General features: G+C 35.7%; 1 protein-coding gene across 3 annotated transcripts in view; it reads right to left on the bottom strand.

The window, feature by feature from the left end:
- Positions 1 to 17024, bottom strand: part of LOC107264397 (calcium/calmodulin-dependent 3',5'-cyclic nucleotide phosphodiesterase 1) — a 31826-nt gene extending 14802 nt beyond the window's left edge. The window contains exons 1-2 of one of the 3 annotated variants that reach the window (XM_025081686.1): positions 16795 to 17024; positions 4786 to 4950 (exon numbers count right to left, since the gene is read on the bottom strand). In XM_025081686.1, coding sequence (XP_024937454.1) covers positions 4786 to 4950; positions 16795 to 16960 — 331 coding nt within the window. In that variant the 5' untranslated portion in view covers positions 16961 to 17024. The remainder of the gene's footprint in view (positions 1 to 4785; positions 4951 to 16794) is intronic. The other 2 variants (XM_025081687.1, XM_025081688.1) reach the window with 2 other exon arrangements.
- Between the last annotated feature and the right edge of the window lie 748 nt (positions 17025 to 17772).

Here is a 17772-nt window from a genome sequence, read left to right as displayed (position 1 = left end):
GTACCGACTGTACTAATGTGTACAGTACGCGCAAAGTATTATGGCTTTACGTATAGCGAGCAAGTCTCACTAGTATGACTGTACTCGTACCATTTTAGTATGCCAGTGCATATATGCACAGTTATGGTATCATGGTAGACGAAAGTTATAGTACAGTGTTACTATGTGGAGTCGAAATGTCTTACCGAATATAGTGTTTAGTACGCAGAGAACCGAATCCCTGTAAAAGCTTCGGTTTCTCTTAAAGAGAAAAACCCTGTATCTTTGTAGCAAGGATGACTGCGTTATACATTGAAAGCCAAGACATCAATACTGGCAGATGTCGGGAAACGCAATCGTATACCGGAGAGCTGGGTTAGATCCTGTGAGAATCCAGTCTAACGCTCCTCCAAGAGACGAATCACTTAAAGCTTTACGCCCTGTGTTATCTCTTATCTGCCTCATATCAACGTAAAAACTACGTGTCCCGACTTTACGTGCCATCTTGAATCAGGGAGAATATCGTTTTCGATAAAGGTTTTAACGTCGTGGCTGAAGACTCTCTCTATCCCTCTCTCTCTCTCTCTCTCTCTCTCTCTCTCTGTCTTTATCTTTCCATCATCTTTTCTCTCTGTTATTTTTATCTTTCCATCTTCTCTCTCTCTCTCTCTCTCTCTCTCTCTCTCTCGTAGGGCTTTGCTCCTTGAATTTATCTTTTCACTCAAGCACGCCCATTACCTAAACCAGAAACACAAAGACCTTAAGACATTTTTTTTCAGAATATAGGAAAAAGGAATTTTTACTTTTTGCTATCTGTGCAGGATTTCTTTCTTTTTTTTTTTCGTGAAATTCTGTCAAAATTTCCGTTAAAATATTAGGTTAGGTATGTCTTTTTATAAGCGTACGCGTTTTTATATTTTACACAGAAACTCGTATACGAAGACTCGGATTTGTCAGTTTTCAAATAACCATGTAGTTTCCGAGTTTCTCCGTGCTTTTGGTGTTTGTAAATCCAAAATAGTAAAGTTACGAGGGGGTAAACTTGTACCTTGGGTGATCATCCACGGGCACCATAGCTCTACCGATATACTAAGAGCTTACATAGTTGTATCAGTTTTTGACTAAAACTTTGAGAAAAGTTTAATCAAAGGCTTTAAAGCTCAATTTAATCGGATCCTACAGCGTGAACTTGAATAACTTGTGTAACTTGATCGATAACTGATGCAATTATATTTATTGGTACGGAAGACCCATTCGTACGAATGGGACTTATCTGTTAGGACTCGAACAAGATAAGGTTACCAGCAATTAGCCTAATGCCACATGCTGGGCGCTTGATTGAAACTATAGAATTGAAGGTCGAGCTTCATTAGTAAAGTGCAATTAGCGATTTGAATTTCAAATTTAATTGTCAGGCGTGTGAGATGTGTGAGATCAACGACGGAAAAGAGGGGGGGGGATACAATTTTCAGTGATTTATTTAAAAAAAAAAATTTGATTGCGAACAATGACTGAATAATTTGTTCAACCCATTTTGCGAATATGCCAAAATTTTTTTTTGCATTTTACGAATTCACGTTTTTTCGCTCATAATGAAAACTTCAGAAAAATCCAAAGACCGTTCATTTTTAATGCTTCCAGTGTTTCGCACGAGAGCGTAAAATGTACTGGGACAATATACAAAGACGTCACGTGTCGTTGCTTTCTCTCGTGATTCATGAATAAGAAAAAAACATTTTGTAAATGAAAATTGCATGATTTTTTCCTTCCTTCTTTGCACAAAAATTATAAGTAAGAAAAAGTACACTTTTCGTAATGACGTACTACCAAGATATTTCGAGTGATATTCAAAATAAAAAACGGCTAACGACCCCCCAAACGCTTCTTACCCTATTTGAAGCAAAGTTCGAAAAATCAAGTTTTCGTACTTTCAGTGTCGCAGCTAAATGTAAATCCGCCACGAGATTTATTTACACAAGAATCATAATCCGTAAGATCTATATCTAGAACCTGCAGATCTTATATAAAAAAGTGATAAAAATTCTTTTAAGCCCGACCCCATTACATCATCTGTGTATACAAGGAGGGATCCCAATTTCGATTAAATATTTACCAAGGACCCGGAAGCTGCACGGCCATATTAAATCATAGCGGTGTGTTAAACAGTTATCTTTTTTCCTTGTACCATCAGATCCATTCGAAAAACGGTAGTTCTCGAGTCTTTCGGTAAACAGTACGATTTATGGTGAAAATTTAAAAAAAATTACTCGTATATCATTATATTCAATGATGACGCAATCGATACCGCCCACTATGTTCATTTGACATTTTGAAAATCAATTTTGTAATTGACTTGTATGTATGACGATTGTACCCTCGATTGCATTGTATTACGAAATTGAAATGACGTAATCAAATATTACAGGTGGGAGAAAGAAGGAGGATGGGGGGGAGGGGGATGTGTGGATTATAATCACGCCAAGGACTAACGAGTACACTCCACCCCATAAACAAACGATCAAAACCAAAAAAATTACGATAAGACAATCTCGTAATAATTTCATTACGTTGTGAATGCTGCTTAATGGAACGAATTGTTATAAAAATGCCTTGTTTTCTACGAGCTCCGATCGATAGAGTGTTCCAAGTATAGGTCGTGTTTCAATTATCAGTTCTTGTTTTCATCTCACTGCCACCTAATTCCATGAAATACAATGGCATTTGGACCAATCGCAATTGATCATGCCAATCACACGATCCCATCAAGCCATAAGGGTTACATAATATAATAACATGTGCCACTCATCCTTTAACTCACGATTCGATAGATATTAAAGTATCAATGTTTTTATCATTATTAGGTTGGAAGATTGATTTAGCTTGGATGCTGCGTCTCGTGGGATGTTCGGATCAAGATACGCTGTACAATCTTAGATCAAGTACAAGTAATATTCAAGTAATATTCGTGTAGAAGAATTTTTAAAAAATTACTGGACAGGTTTGTCCATAGATTGCATTTTGAGATACATCTATAAATTATATTCAGTACAACAGATTGGTGTAAACAAAAATTTTTATATACAACTTTTTAATGTTTCATTCATTTTCAATGATCGTGCTTGTCATTGGAGTGAAGTAAAAATTTTGATTTGTATCAAGGAAGAAAATTTTTTTTTTTCATAAAAAAAGACAACCAACAATACTTGACTTGCAGTTCAATGACGTAAACCGGTGTCTGCCTATAAAGTTAACCCATTTTCCAATCTGACCTAGCTTTACCTTTCACTAACTTTGTCCAATAAACGATCAAAGGACTTTTCATTAGACATGCTTCAACGAACGTGTATGCCACGTGCTTGTCAACGAGACTGTCAATCAAATAAACATTAAAGGTGTTAATAACCCGATATAAAAAATCTTCGGAGAGTCTTTTAATTTTCAATTAAGATACAAGCAATCTAGTGATACTCGATATAAAAGGAAAAAAACAGTCAATATAAAACAATAAAATTTGATAAAGTATCGAATCGATTGATAAACAAAGTAATAACGAAAAATAAAAATTAGCTGATAAGGCGATTCGAAAAAAAAAAAAAAAATATTTTATACACCGATAGTCAAGTTGATTTTTCGAAATCAAAAAGAAACCTACAAGCAAACCTTGTGATGCCCAACCATGATGCTTTCGAATTCAATCGGCAGAGTATGTAACCTTGGAAAAAGAAAAAATAAAAATAAAAAAAATAAAATCCACCCAAATTCCCGAGCTCGTACCTCGCACAGCCATTGTTCTACTGGGCGCGCTGCTGTCTTTTGTTGCTGGGGCTGAGACAGTGTGGTTTCGTTTTATACCGGTCTCGTTTGATTTGCTATATACACAATAGCGGCCCCGAAGCGTCACAAGGAGTCTGAACGTTCCAATGTTTTACGATTGATTGCCAATCGCGCGAACAATAGACCGAATCGATAAATTTGTGAATTAACAAAATTTTGAATTATTCGATAACCTCAAAATTATTTTTTTTTTTTTTTCGTTTTTCGTCAGAATACATTATTACTATTGTTTGAGGAAACTTTGAAAAATCTTTAGACATCGGTAATTTATTTACAGGTTTTACGAGAACTACGTGTAAAGATCATCGCAATGTACTTGGATGCACCTGCTGCCTCCACTCCGTGACGCTTTCAAACGAATTACCTTTTATGTATATATGTATATATGCATACGGCATAACATTTTCCATGCACGGAACTCGAATATAGAGGTTCACCATTGTTATTATTCTCACCAGGGATACCATTATACGATTTCAAAACACAATATGGAACAATCACCGAGTACATAAAACCTTATAGGAAACATAAAGTGCACAAACAAAAAATACACTGTAAAAATCCCTTGTACGGGTATCAGTTGGTGAGAAAAAAGCGAAAGATCCTTAAATTTCGAGATTACCATGGTAGAGTGAGACGAATTTGAATTTTGACACAAATTTGAAAGAAATTCCAGCGACAGTAAATGACAGAATATTTATAAACGGTAAACTGGTAACTTTTGTTTTTCAAGTTGGCTGTTTTATTTCCTTAAGCGGCTCGCTTTGCTCCCCTCACCCCTCCTAGTCAACATTCCCCTCATTCCCCTGACGCCGCGTAAGTACTCGCTACAAGAAAAAAGTGCAATACACAGAAATACTTGTAAAGTATATTTCATTCTTATGTATGTACATATATATATATATATAGATCAATGCATAAATGTGCAGTGGACATTTATCGGTCGTGCATAACAGCAAGACGTGAACTTACTAGAAAGTTGACCATTTCGGCCAGGGGACGAAGGACCGTGTGAGCACGAAGACGCAGAGCCACCGGTGCAGCTCGTGCTTGCATTTATGCTTGCATTAGAGCTTGCAGGTGACGATGCCAGCCCGATGTCGTCCCTCGTAACCCTTCTATCTGGCGGAGATGCAACTGGAATTTCGAAAGACAAGATATACTAACGCATATGAGAAATTGAAGAAAAATTTGAGTTTTTGAAAAAAAAAAGATCAATGAGATTTTTCAGAGAGTTTAAATAGTATATATTAAGATCGTATGATGAAAAAAAATGACATTGAATTTCCGTTCCCTTATTCTTATCTTTGTCTCTTCCTTTATCTTTGACAGTATCAAATTGACGAAGAATATCAGACTTCGATATATGAAAAAAAAAAATGATATACATATACAAGGACAACTGACGTTTTGAATAATAAATTTTCTTTTTAGATTTATTATACAATCCATAAACAATGTTGTAAATATATACCGTCATTACTGCTGATATATAAAAAAAAATAATTTTCGTAAAAAAAAATTGTACATCGACAAAATTATAATTACTTTTAAACGCATACGAGAACACGTGTCGAAACAGCCATTTTGAATGAGCAGAATAATTAAAAATAACATAACAATATTATTCAGACTAAAATTAATCATTAATTGGATCCGCCTACCATTGTCAAAAGAACAAGCTCATTATGCTTAGTTAGAAACAATGGAATTGTGTGTAGCGCGTAAACACGATCCTAACGAAGCCATCTACAGGGTGTCCCGAGAAAAAAAAAATTCTTTACACGAAGCATCTTTCCAAGGCGGTAATAGAACCTCAAAGATAAATTCCATGACGACCTCGTCATGATAATAGTTATTACGTAGGTACCCTTTAACGATAAAACGAGCAAATAAAATCGTCATGTAGAAAACCCATATAATATAAAGTACAAATATATTGTACATAAAATATATATCTATATACCTATAAAAACTACAATATTTTATATCTCCGAACATATCGCACTGTGCAATAAGATTTTTGTAGTTGCAGCATCGCACTATCCAGTACCATTCGGCATTTCCGTCAGCGAGCGTTATCACTAAAATAACTGTTGGTAGTACTGAAACTGTTTATATCAGTTTATACAACCCAAGCGTATCGATCGAAGTAATTTTTACTATACTGATCAGATGAATAGGCCAACTTCAGTTGGTAAGTCTGAGTTGGATAGTTGTACGATATATTCGTAGTACCTCGCAAATATATTATAGTAATACATTTTCAAGTATCCATATAGTTGGTGTTGATAAGGTAGGTACTATTCGGATATACTTTAAGTGCTATAATAATATACTTAGGTGTATCAAACTAAACGCTACTTGTCGGATACAACGGTTGTCTAAGTAGGGATGCGCCTTATCGATCGGACGTACCTGACCTATGGGTACAGGAAACCAGATTTCAATGACGCTTCGATGACGTCGGACAACGAATCTATTGTCCGGAGCTGACTGGTCCAGATTCCGCGAGGTGACAAGTAGTAGGAAGACGTCAACGACAAAGGTTGACGACTGTAGGTGATCATAACCTTATACTTATACGATGGAAACGTCCTTTAGGCTTCAACGCTTAATTCGAATATTTCATTATGTAATCAGTGGGTAATCAATGCATCGTCGATAATCTGGCATTTGGAGTATCCTTTAAGAGATTAAGAGAATTGAAGGTATTCGCGAGACAAATGACGACGACAGGTCATTGACGAAAAAAGGAGTGGAATAGGTAGGTAAATTAATTCAAAAACACAAAGGCTGAGAAAGAGGGTCGAAGCTATATTGGAAATGCCAGGCGGGAGAGAATGGGCAAAGATTAATGAAGATTTGTCGTACTTTATTTCAATGTCGAACGACGCCATTTAAACGTAAGGATTGGCTTTAAAAATTGGCGGTGAATTCAAATGAATCGGAAAATACTTTTTTACCGGTTCAATAGATTTACGGTCCCGCTGTTCATGAACAGCGTCTTGTCAAGGATCCTTCAGAATCCCACAGGATTAAAGGGATATAAAGGAGGGGTCAAAATCTCATAGGCCTTTTGGAGCACGTCGAATAGATCTTCGGATAGGCTTTTATTTTTCTCGTGAGATTGAACATGCTCTACCGGAACCTGGCTTCTTTGTTTCCTCGAATTACGGTCTCCCGGTATATTGAATTACGGCCTATAGAATTTCCATGGTTCGATGAGTTATTCATGACTTTATCGCCTCAAGGACGCTCTCTTGCAAAAGTTACGTCATCAAGATACACCGATAATTCTCCAGCATCCCTTTACGTTATCTCATGAAGATTTCATCGAACTCCCAAAAGGATATCTTGGGACTGAAGGACAGAAAGTTGAATAAAAAAAGCTTTGACTTACATACCAAGATCTCACAGGACGATCTATAGATCCTAGATACTACCCAGTTTGGATCCATCTTGTGACGAGAGTTCAGATATATTTAACGATGACGAACAGTGGTGCCAATTTATAAAAGAAAAGATCCACAGCGTCGAATCTGATGATCGTACGAGTGATCGATATAAATAGAATTTGAATCGCGTATAGATCATCCGCGCTTACCAGCTATGCTTCCGTTGTTGAAAAGATCCCACGGTCCAGATCAAAGTCGTTCACAGCCTGAATAGAGTATATCGAGAATTATAGATCCAAGAATTTTTTTCTTAACATCACGATAATTATAGATCAACCTTGTACTTAAGATTTAGATCGTTAACAGAGCGGGACCTAGTTTCTTTCGGAGTCCCAATGGTATAATCCTCGTTTCCATTGAAGCGAATTATTCGCGTCACTGTATGTATATTGCCATTTCGTTAACTGCCATTGCACGGATGATGGATGTCAAAATTATATACAAGACTGTACCATTAGGCACGATAAACGTGTGGTACTTAAGAGGATTAATATATCATACGTATATTCATAGATCCTCTAGCTCAGTGCCAAATACACACAGCTTAAAGATTAACGCACAACTTTCATAAAAGTCCGAAGCTCACGGAAGCAGGTGCCCGAGGTCATCCATTTTCGTATAATGACCACCGGCAGTTAAGCCTTTTACGAACTTCTCGAAAGGATTAAATTAAAACTCGTCCGCCGGGATTTTTTTTCCAACTCCCTTTACGAAGGCAGTCTCCTTATGTTTATTGGGTGCTTAAAATCCTGGACTGTTGATTTTTTTTTTTTTTCATCCAGCGCTACTATCGTGTTCACTAATTGCCATTGCCCGGTAACGTAACACGTGAGAAAAAAAAATTTTCGAAACATCCTCAGACCTAAATACCTGTAAGGTATACTCAAAAGTAACACGTTGACTGAAACATTGATTCATATTCAATCCTTCGGGCTGAAACGTCTTGGAGAAAAAGTGGCTGGTGAGCATCGCGAATCTTTCTGGGAGGGCGAATCTTCGTCTCGGTGCGCGTAGGGACGACAGGAACTGCTCGTAAAAACGGGGCCGGTGCAATAAATCATTCCGGACGAACCGAGTTTTAGTCGCTCGTAAAACCGGTATAAACCGTCCCGGTATTAGATTAACTCGATCCGCGGCTGTGTCCCGCGATCATTCATTCTATCCCTGGAATGCTACACCTGTGGTTGAAACAGTATCGGTGCCAGTATACATGACGTTGGTGTGTATATATATATATAGTTGAAATGGGGATATATTTCAAACATCCATAAACGACCCTTCGCAACGTGTATAAAGACCTCGTACACGGTAATTCATCCTGTACGCACCATCCAATTATTACATCCAATCGTCGGTGGATGTACTTGTGCAGCTTTAAAAATATTTACGTCTTGCGGATGGATGCTGCGAATTTACAGGGTACCTTGGAGCCAGGGTCAATAAAATCAATAGAAAAAAAATTTCCCTTGACGAGCAACCAGCTGATCGTGAGTTACTTGTATCTGACGAAAGTACAGGAGATAGAAAAAAAAACACTCGATGAAAAAAGTTAAGTTAATAAAAAAAAAAAAGAAGAAGGGAAGTGAAAATAAAGTGTGGCGGGAGATAAATTGAAGATTTTTTTTTTTCAATACAAGTTTCGTAATTACCATTGCTTCTGCTTATTCTACTTCCACGTGGTTATTTTTGAAAATTTAATTAAGTATTTTGCGCGTTCACTAGCCTATGTAATTTGTTGTTTGCTTCAACAATTCGCGTTTGTGTTTTGCTCAAACTTATTTATGTACTATATATCTATATATAAATTGCAGGTACGTGAGTGGTTACACGAAAACGTAGATTTCAAGTCATCGTTAAGCGACGGAAAGTTAAATTAGGTTGTATTAAGTAGAATTCAAATTAGGTAACATTCGTAATGAAACGCAGTACACAGAGTTTGAGTTTTATTCTAAATTGTTTTTTTTTCCTCCGTTGTTATGCGATATATATATATATATAGTCTTGACGATTCCTTCCATACATGAATTCGGCAAGATGAAATACGTAAAATGTATTCGCAAACTCAGGGACGTAGCATTAGGTATTCATATCGGAAACAGCAGATGCGAATTCGTGCGTTCAAAGACTCGTTTGCATGGGAAATAAAAGAAATAATGTTCAACGAGATCCAGTACGGTGCGCATGCGCAGTTGGGAATACCGGAAATCGAGGTAAAATTTAAAATTTGTAAAAAGATAATGATACATACATACATATATATGTATAGTATATACATAATACATTACGACTTATGGAACCTTTGACAGGCAATATGCCGTAATTGTGAATTCGTCGAATTTACCTTTGATCGGACGTTTTTGTTCCTCGGATGAATTTCCGAGGGCGCCATCTTTTACAAAGGAAATGAAAATTAAGAAGAGAACAAAGGAGATGAACAAATAAAGAAAAACTGCCTCCGCGGAGACACGAGGCAAATGATCTTCTTACGTGGGAAGGAAATCGTCCTTGAAATTACATCATGCAGGTTGGGTTAGGTTAACCAATAAGTTATAACAGGGACGAAAGAACAAAAGGTTACAGGGTGCGCAGGACTTTTGAAGATTTGAAAATAAAGTTAGACTACACACGGCGCAAGGGTATATGCAAAGTCTACATGATGGTACGTGTGCGAGATACAAAGTCCTCGAGAAATATTTCGAAGGAATATTTCTCTGATCCTTTCGAAAGGGGAACGTCTTAAAAAGGACGTCGTTTGGACGCATTCCAAATACATAAAGGCATAAATATTCAAATAGAAAAACTTACTAACGAATTATATAAAAATTGTATATGTTTTTGATGATTTTTTTTAAATGGGTTATGCAAGTGCAGAGTACAGATATCAAGTACCTATAATAAAATCTCTAAATATGTATATAAACATTGAATATATTTCCAAATTTCATTTTACATCTTTAAATATATTTCTGATATATCATCCAATAAAATAATTTCAGGATAAAACAAATTTAATCAATTTTCGATTAATTGACTTTCGTTCTATCTTTTTTTTTTTCAAGGATATTCTGGAAAAGTGTCATTTCCACATTTGTCCCTCGGGCATTACTGTCTCGATACATATATACCAGTATTCAATTTCAGTCCAGTAATAACAAATAGTCATACTGCAAAAATATAAATATCAACAGGCAGGTTAGGCACGCTAATCAGAATGGTTCACATGACGTAGCCACGAGTCCAATAAGCGTTAGCAATGAGAACTGTCAAGTAAATGTAAACATGCCAGGAGCGACGGCGGAATTGAAAATGTATCGATGTCAGATTCAGCATAAGTCCTGCGTATAAGCAGTGACGTAATGTATACCTACCTACATAAATTGATACTGTAAGCACTTTATATTCCGTTACGTTTTAAACAACCATTGAAGAGTATCCATACGCGCAAGATATATAAAAATATATCAACAAGCGCTAAGATCCTTCATTTTCATTGAAACCTCAGTCGTTCGATATATTTCGATTATTTTATTAAGAGTTACTGCGAACAAGTCATATGGAAAATTCGTGTGTCTATATCCTACTGTGTACTTGAATTTAGCAATTAGGATCTGATTGATGACGATGATATATATATATAAATGCGTGTGCCAGTGTCATCAATCAGATCCTGACTGCTTTTCCAGAAACTTTGATCCTATAACCCGTTATAACCCTTAAATCTCCTTCTCACCCCCAGTCGACCCTTTGCTTCCCTTCGTTGTGAAATTTTGGTATTTATCCGATACGAAGTATCCGCGGTAAGTTGAAAATTTGGAATTGAATTAGTTTGGGAAAAGCGTCTGAAACGGCATTGCAAATAACACGTGAAAATCTGTGCCGTTTTAGACACATTTACCCTGCTATGGAAAATTTTTGTTTTTATATCTTCACGCGTGATCAGAACAGCCTGTTGACGCTTTGAAAAGTAATAATAATAATAATAATATTGAGAATGTTTTAAGGGTAAACTTAAAAAAAAATTTTCTATCTTATCTGAATTATTTTTCATAGGTCTTGGGACCTTAAGGGTTGTAAAGTTGACAACAAAATGAATTATCCCTTATCAATTCATGTCTTCTTTGTTATCAAATATCAAAAAATTTATCAAATAATTATAAAAAAAAAAATAATAAAAAATTCAGAAAGACGTCAATGGCGTTTAGCTTGTCGATAATAATGACAAAGCTTTGATATTTGATGAAATTATTGAGGATCGTGCAAGAATCGATATTAACAACTTGTGTGCTTCCCATTATTATTTTTTTACCTTTCTTTTTTGTACAATCGTAATACACAAAGGACGCTCCGAGTTGCGACGTCTTCAGTGTTAAGCGATATTAAAGAAACCGGCAGCATGCTTTGGTCTTGGTTAGATCGAAGCTACTATAAGGAAAGCAAAGAAAAAAAAAATATATATCAAAAATACCCAAGAGTGGTTCTTACAATATCAAAGTCCATTGACAGTTGTGAAAAGTGAAAGGATACACAAAGTACCATAACGTTGGTATCACTGTATATATAAATCCCCATTAAATTTCCTTTAATTGAACAAACTCCTAAGGGCTAGCATAAGAAAAAAAATTACATTACGAAACATTGTTTTTTTAAATCCTTACAATTAACAAAATACGAGAATACTAAGGGTGGTATTTTTTTTAATAAGTCTGTACCGAATGATTAAATAATCAGATTTACGTTTAAAATTATTATAATCTGAAAGGCTATGATATTCGATGGGAAAACAACCCTCTTTGGGGCACTTCGTTGAATAATATCAATTAGAACGTATTTTTCTTTTTTTTTGCTATTCATTAATGAACTTTCTGAAATTTGATACCCGACGTTATTGCGCGATGAGTAAAATCAATTGGGGTTAAAATTTATCATTATACCATTTCGTCCCCCTTGGCAAGGAGGATGGCCTGGGACAACTCAGAACCAGCGATAACACTTGTAATGGACCAAGTAAAATAATCTTCAGAAATTTCAGAGCATTAAAGCGGTCATCATGCGGGTGGCTGGAAGCGGAGGATTAATTACGATTTCGGCACTGAATCAGCTGACTATTGCTGCTCGTCCATTAGGGGTGAGTAATAATTGGGGAATGAGATAAGGCGAGAGAGGATGAAGTAAGATGAAGAGGGGAGAGATAGAGACAGAGACAAAGGGATAAGCGTGCACAGTACGAAGGGTATAATAAGATAGTGGGACACCAAGAATTCAGGAGGGTGGAAAATGGCATTTTAAACAAAAATCAACCCCCTTGATTCAAATTGAAAATTAGCCAATTAGTACTTTGAGACTATTGTATAGAGAGAGTTTCCGCGTTAGAAGCACCTTGGGATAATCTGATCGAATTCCAAATAACAAGTCCATGATCAATGTAAATGGTAGAATAATAATTATAATATAATCATAATGATAATTTTCAGGTATTTGTATGTATTTGTATCAGGTATTATATATACAGTCAACTTCGAAAAGCTGCTTAACTCGTGGACAGACTAAAGAAAAAAAAATCTATACAATATCATTAAATCTGTATATAGTATACGTAGTCGTATAATTATTTATAGAAATAAAGAAAAATGAAGTAAAAATGAAAATATATTTTCTTATCTTTCATAATTTCGTTGCTTCATCGATTAATCAAGATTTTCGATAATAAATGTGACTTTTCATAATAAAACATAATTTTACTTATCCATCTTCTGGTAGTTTTCACAAAATCTATTGTGAATCCGTAAATCTTTTTGTTGCCGTACGGTAATCATTAGGATCATTAGGATGAACGAGAAAACCAAGTGTGTGACTTTTTGAGAAAAGAGGGAAAAAGGATAATTCCCGATTATATATCGATTCTACTTGCGCAAAGAACGTTATTATACATTTATGGTATGTTTTTGTATATATATATATATATATATATATATATATTGTCATCATGATAATAGTAATAGTACTAGTACAGGGTGTATATCGAAACTCTGCCATCTTACGCAATGTTGATATTTTTTCACGAGCAAGGGGATGATAATTCTCCCTGGGTCGCTGCGCAACCCCTCTTTAATCATCCCTTTGGTGTCTGAAAAAAAGCATTACGCGCTCTCACAGAGCACAAAAAAATGTATACAGTTACATAAAATGAGCAGTTACATATTATTTTTTTCATTCTACATTTCCCTCTTTTCTTTCGTGCTCATCAAACTGATCCGTCACTGTTATTCGTATACGGAGATTCGGACTGCAGAATGAAATGAAAAAAAAAATATTAGAAGAATTTCAAGAATTTAAAAAAAATATCTTGAAAATCCATAGGGAACTCGAAAGCAAGATTACGCAATCGCATCTTTCTTGTTCCTCGTACAGTTCAGTATGTCGATTGCTAAACGACCCGTTGCAATCTGCCTTACATAGCATACCAAGTACGTCTGAATATTTTCACAATTTTCCGATCCAGGCCAATTCCCTCGATTGGTTTTTCTATTACAATTTTTCGATCACTTCGCATTTCTTCAGACCCGTTCGTTCCTTTTTCATATAATTCAACTCGTACCTTATCAAATCTCCCACTATTTCAACCCTACCTAACTGTACATTAAAGTCAGTAAAATAATTTTGTCGTTTACCTTTTCCCACTTTATTATATTACTTTGTCTTGAATTCTCTCGTCGACCTCAATGCGCCCATGTCGCGTTACTTTATGGTTTCGCATTAATGCCAGCCGTTTTACGTCAGCGGTGCTTTGCACGTAGCAAGATACAAGTCGTAACGTTTAAGGAATTCATATTGGTTTTATAATGGGACGAATCGAGCGAGCAACAATTTTTTTTTTCCAACGCTGTACGGAAAGTATACAGTTTGTGCACCAAAAAACAAGCACGAAATGGTCCATTCTTGATGAGTTCAGAGTGTGCGGGAATCATCAAGAATCGGCCATTTCGTGCTTCTTTTTGACGCATATCCTACGAACTTTCCGTACATTGTTGCAAAAAATAGTATATGATACGCGTGCGGCTTGATGGATGATTCCTACTCGTGTGACGTCTCACTCGTCAGGAATCATCAACTTTCCGCACTTGTATCATAATGTACTTTTTTCAAATTTCTAAACATTCGAGCATCCCTATTCCTTGCCACGTGCTTATAATACCCGTGAGAAAAATAATATAAAATTTGTTTAACCTAAATTTCAAAAAATCCTATTAATTACGTACGTCGAATAAATCGTCAATTATTTGCTATAAAAGCTACCATGGAATTTAAAAAATCTAATACAAATTTTTATTCCACAGCGTTGATCCGACACTCGTTTCTTCCTTAAAGGAATGTCGGACATGCTGTTTCCATAAATCAGATTTTTTTCCGCTCTTCTCCCCTATCCTCCACGTCGTTCGATATCGCATAATACGAAGCAGCAACAGCAAAGCAACTCGTGCGGATAAAACATGAAGGACGTGAATGCGAAGCGCGTTATATTCTGGAAAAAAGGAGATACAAATAAAAAAGATATTTTATTGAATTGGAAATTGAACGTCGTGATTGTCCCTAACCTAACCCAACTTAACCCAACCTAACCCAAGGGAACGGCATTATAAGCGACGCAGCTGGTTGGCATCATAAATCTTCGTATCATGTATATAGGTATAGTCAGTGATATAGGTGTGGAATCCTATCCCGTGGGAGAGAATAATTCAGGATGGAATGTACGAACGAAATAAAGAAAAAGAAAAAGATAATGGTTAGTGGAAGAGGAGGAACAAGTGTTTATTGTAATTATCAATGTACGTTGAGTGTCAATTACGACTAAATCGTAAAACTGTAGCAAATATGTGTTCACAATTTTAAGATATCTTTGGAATCAGTTAGTAAGAGGAATTTTAGAAATTTTGTATTTTCTGAAATAATACGTGTTTTTTTTTATATGGTTCCATGTAGGCTGTTTGTAAATGGCGGTATGGGAAAGGCTAGGTGGTTTAAACCCCTTATGCGAAAGTGGCTGTTCAATTTTACCCTTATCCCAGGGTTGAAAATGTAATCCCTCCGAATGCGAGAAAAAAAATAAAGAGGAAAACATTTAGAAATTTAAAAAAACTTGCTGAAATATGTTATGCCGTCAGTATTGTATGAAGAATTTATAAACGAAAAAATGCTGCTTATAGACTCTAATTTTTTTTTGTAATGTTGAGTACACCTCTGAATAATACACAGTGAAACTTCGGAAAAAAGAAAAATGTCACGGTTTTCTGAATTTTTTATTTATTACTGCGCTGCTTTAAATGAAACTTGAATTGTCATTAAGGTCGTGATTACACAGGAAAAAAAGAATATTAATATTTTAATGGTATCGTATCAAGAGAAACCCCGAGATGAGGAAAAGAGACGCATCCGGTAGGGACAGAAGAAAATTAATCTGCCTCGCGTTGAATTGGTTTTCGGAACTTTCTTGAAAAGTTCAACAAGCAATGTTTAATCGAGAACGGGAGAGTACGCCAAGAGAATTTTTAGATAAAAGTTTAAGACTTTCGGAATAATAAATTGTGAGAAAAATTTAAAATCCCTTGTCAAAATTTTATTATTTCATTAGAACGTACCAGCTGGTTACCCTGCTCAACCGTCTGCTCTCTAAGAAACTAGAATACGTGTTTCGAAAAAAATGCCCCAAAAAAAAAAGAGAAATAATTTGGAAAAATTCAAGCAAGTTTCCGAAATCGTTCTTAGCAAAAGTGTCGAAATCACTGACCCCCTCTTTATAAACTTTTCCGTCTCAAAAGACTTTCTCACGAACTGTATTTTTCTTCTCAATAAAGTAACTTTTTTTTGGCTTCAGTACGAAACACAGAAAAGAAAGTAAAAGAAGAAAAGAGTATAAAAAGGAATCGAGAATACTTGAGTCGGCAAAACCTCAGTCACTCTTGAAAAGAAAAAATAAAGAAAAAATTGGTTCGGTAAACTATGTGCATCTTAATATATTAAAATATATATATATATATATATATATATACATATATACACATAACCACCCACTTACCAAACAATTTAAAAGTATCGCTCAATACCAATAACTATGGTAAGACTTTCGTTCTACAATAAAAATATTATCAAAATAAAAAAAATTTCAAAGACATTAGTCAAAAGTGAAAATCGCTCCTTCTGTGTACGACGTAACATTTAATGAAGGGGTACTCATATCACTCTAGTCATTTGTCGGATCAATCAACGGATACGAGCCGATCGCCCGAGGCCTGAATGACTTTGAGGAACCATTCATACAGTACACAAGAGACCTGATCTTTAATCTCGACGATTCCAGGAACCATAACTAATAATTTTTATTCGATCGATCTCTTGGTCTCTCTCTTAGTACAATAAATTTTCTATATCGTATAATCATCCTCGTTGACTTAAAGTAGATACGTGACGTTAATAGTCAGCCGTTTGCAATAAACAAAGAAAGAATATAAAATAAAAATAATGTACCTACCTGTAACATAAACCACTTCCAGTCCAATACCTTCTAGAACGATCGAGCCTGAATTCCCTCTTCTCGCCGTCCGTAACGATTGAAACAAAGGTTTCTCGGCGACTCGAAAAGACGCGACAGATTTGAACGCAAGATAATCCCAATTAAGTTTCAAACCGAACAGCATCCAGAGCTAATAAGCTTCCAAGATCTGTCTTGAATTCTCGTCTTGTTTTCTTCGATCGCCATTGTCTGTCTGAGACTGCTTGAATATTTTTTCTCTTTATTCACGTCCAACGTGGACGGTTTAACGGCTTGACGTTTGTTACGCGACGCGAGCGCCGCACGGTGGACGAATAAGGTACTTTGAGATACAGCGAATACGAACGCCGCCCGGTGGGAAAGAAGGGAAACGTTGATGTTTATTTTTTTAAATCTCAAAAACAAAATCGAATCCTACAGGAATTTTGTGTAAATTCTTATTTTTACACGTTTTCACGTTTATTCGCTTCTCGAAACTGTATACATTCGTACCTACCAACGAAACACGTACAAAGAAATGTCTGGCTAGTATCAGACATTGCCTACTGAATGTATCCAATAACTCAAACACTCCATATCCGTTTCCAAACTTCCTCAATATATTTAATACTGAATTTCTTTCATATTGTCCCCAAAATAGCAATAACACAGATACGTTACAACAAATAAATGTAAATAAAACAACATTCGATAAGAACCATCTCAACTTTAAGCCCTTTAAATATATCCAACAAATATATTACATTCTCTTCAAAAATCTTATATACTATTCTTGTCTGGCTACGACAAACCTACCTAACACAAACCAAAGTTTGATAAGTTTTCGTCGCAAGCCGCTTATCATTATTTCATTCCTCGAGCATATTGCCGTTCCAAAATCATACGTATGTACACAAACAAAAATTACCTGATTCTCTTTGTCAGTTTATTTTCTCAAACTGGTCTCCCCCCCCCCCC

Source organism: Cephus cinctus, unplaced genomic scaffold (assembly GCF_000341935.2).
Source record: "Cephus cinctus unplaced genomic scaffold, Ccin1 Ccin1_scaffold0169, whole genome shotgun sequence".
NCBI lineage: Eukaryota > Metazoa > Arthropoda > Insecta > Hymenoptera > Cephidae > Cephus > Cephus cinctus.
Note: the sequence above shows the minus strand (reverse complement) of the source record. Positions and strands in the feature narration are given on the sequence as shown.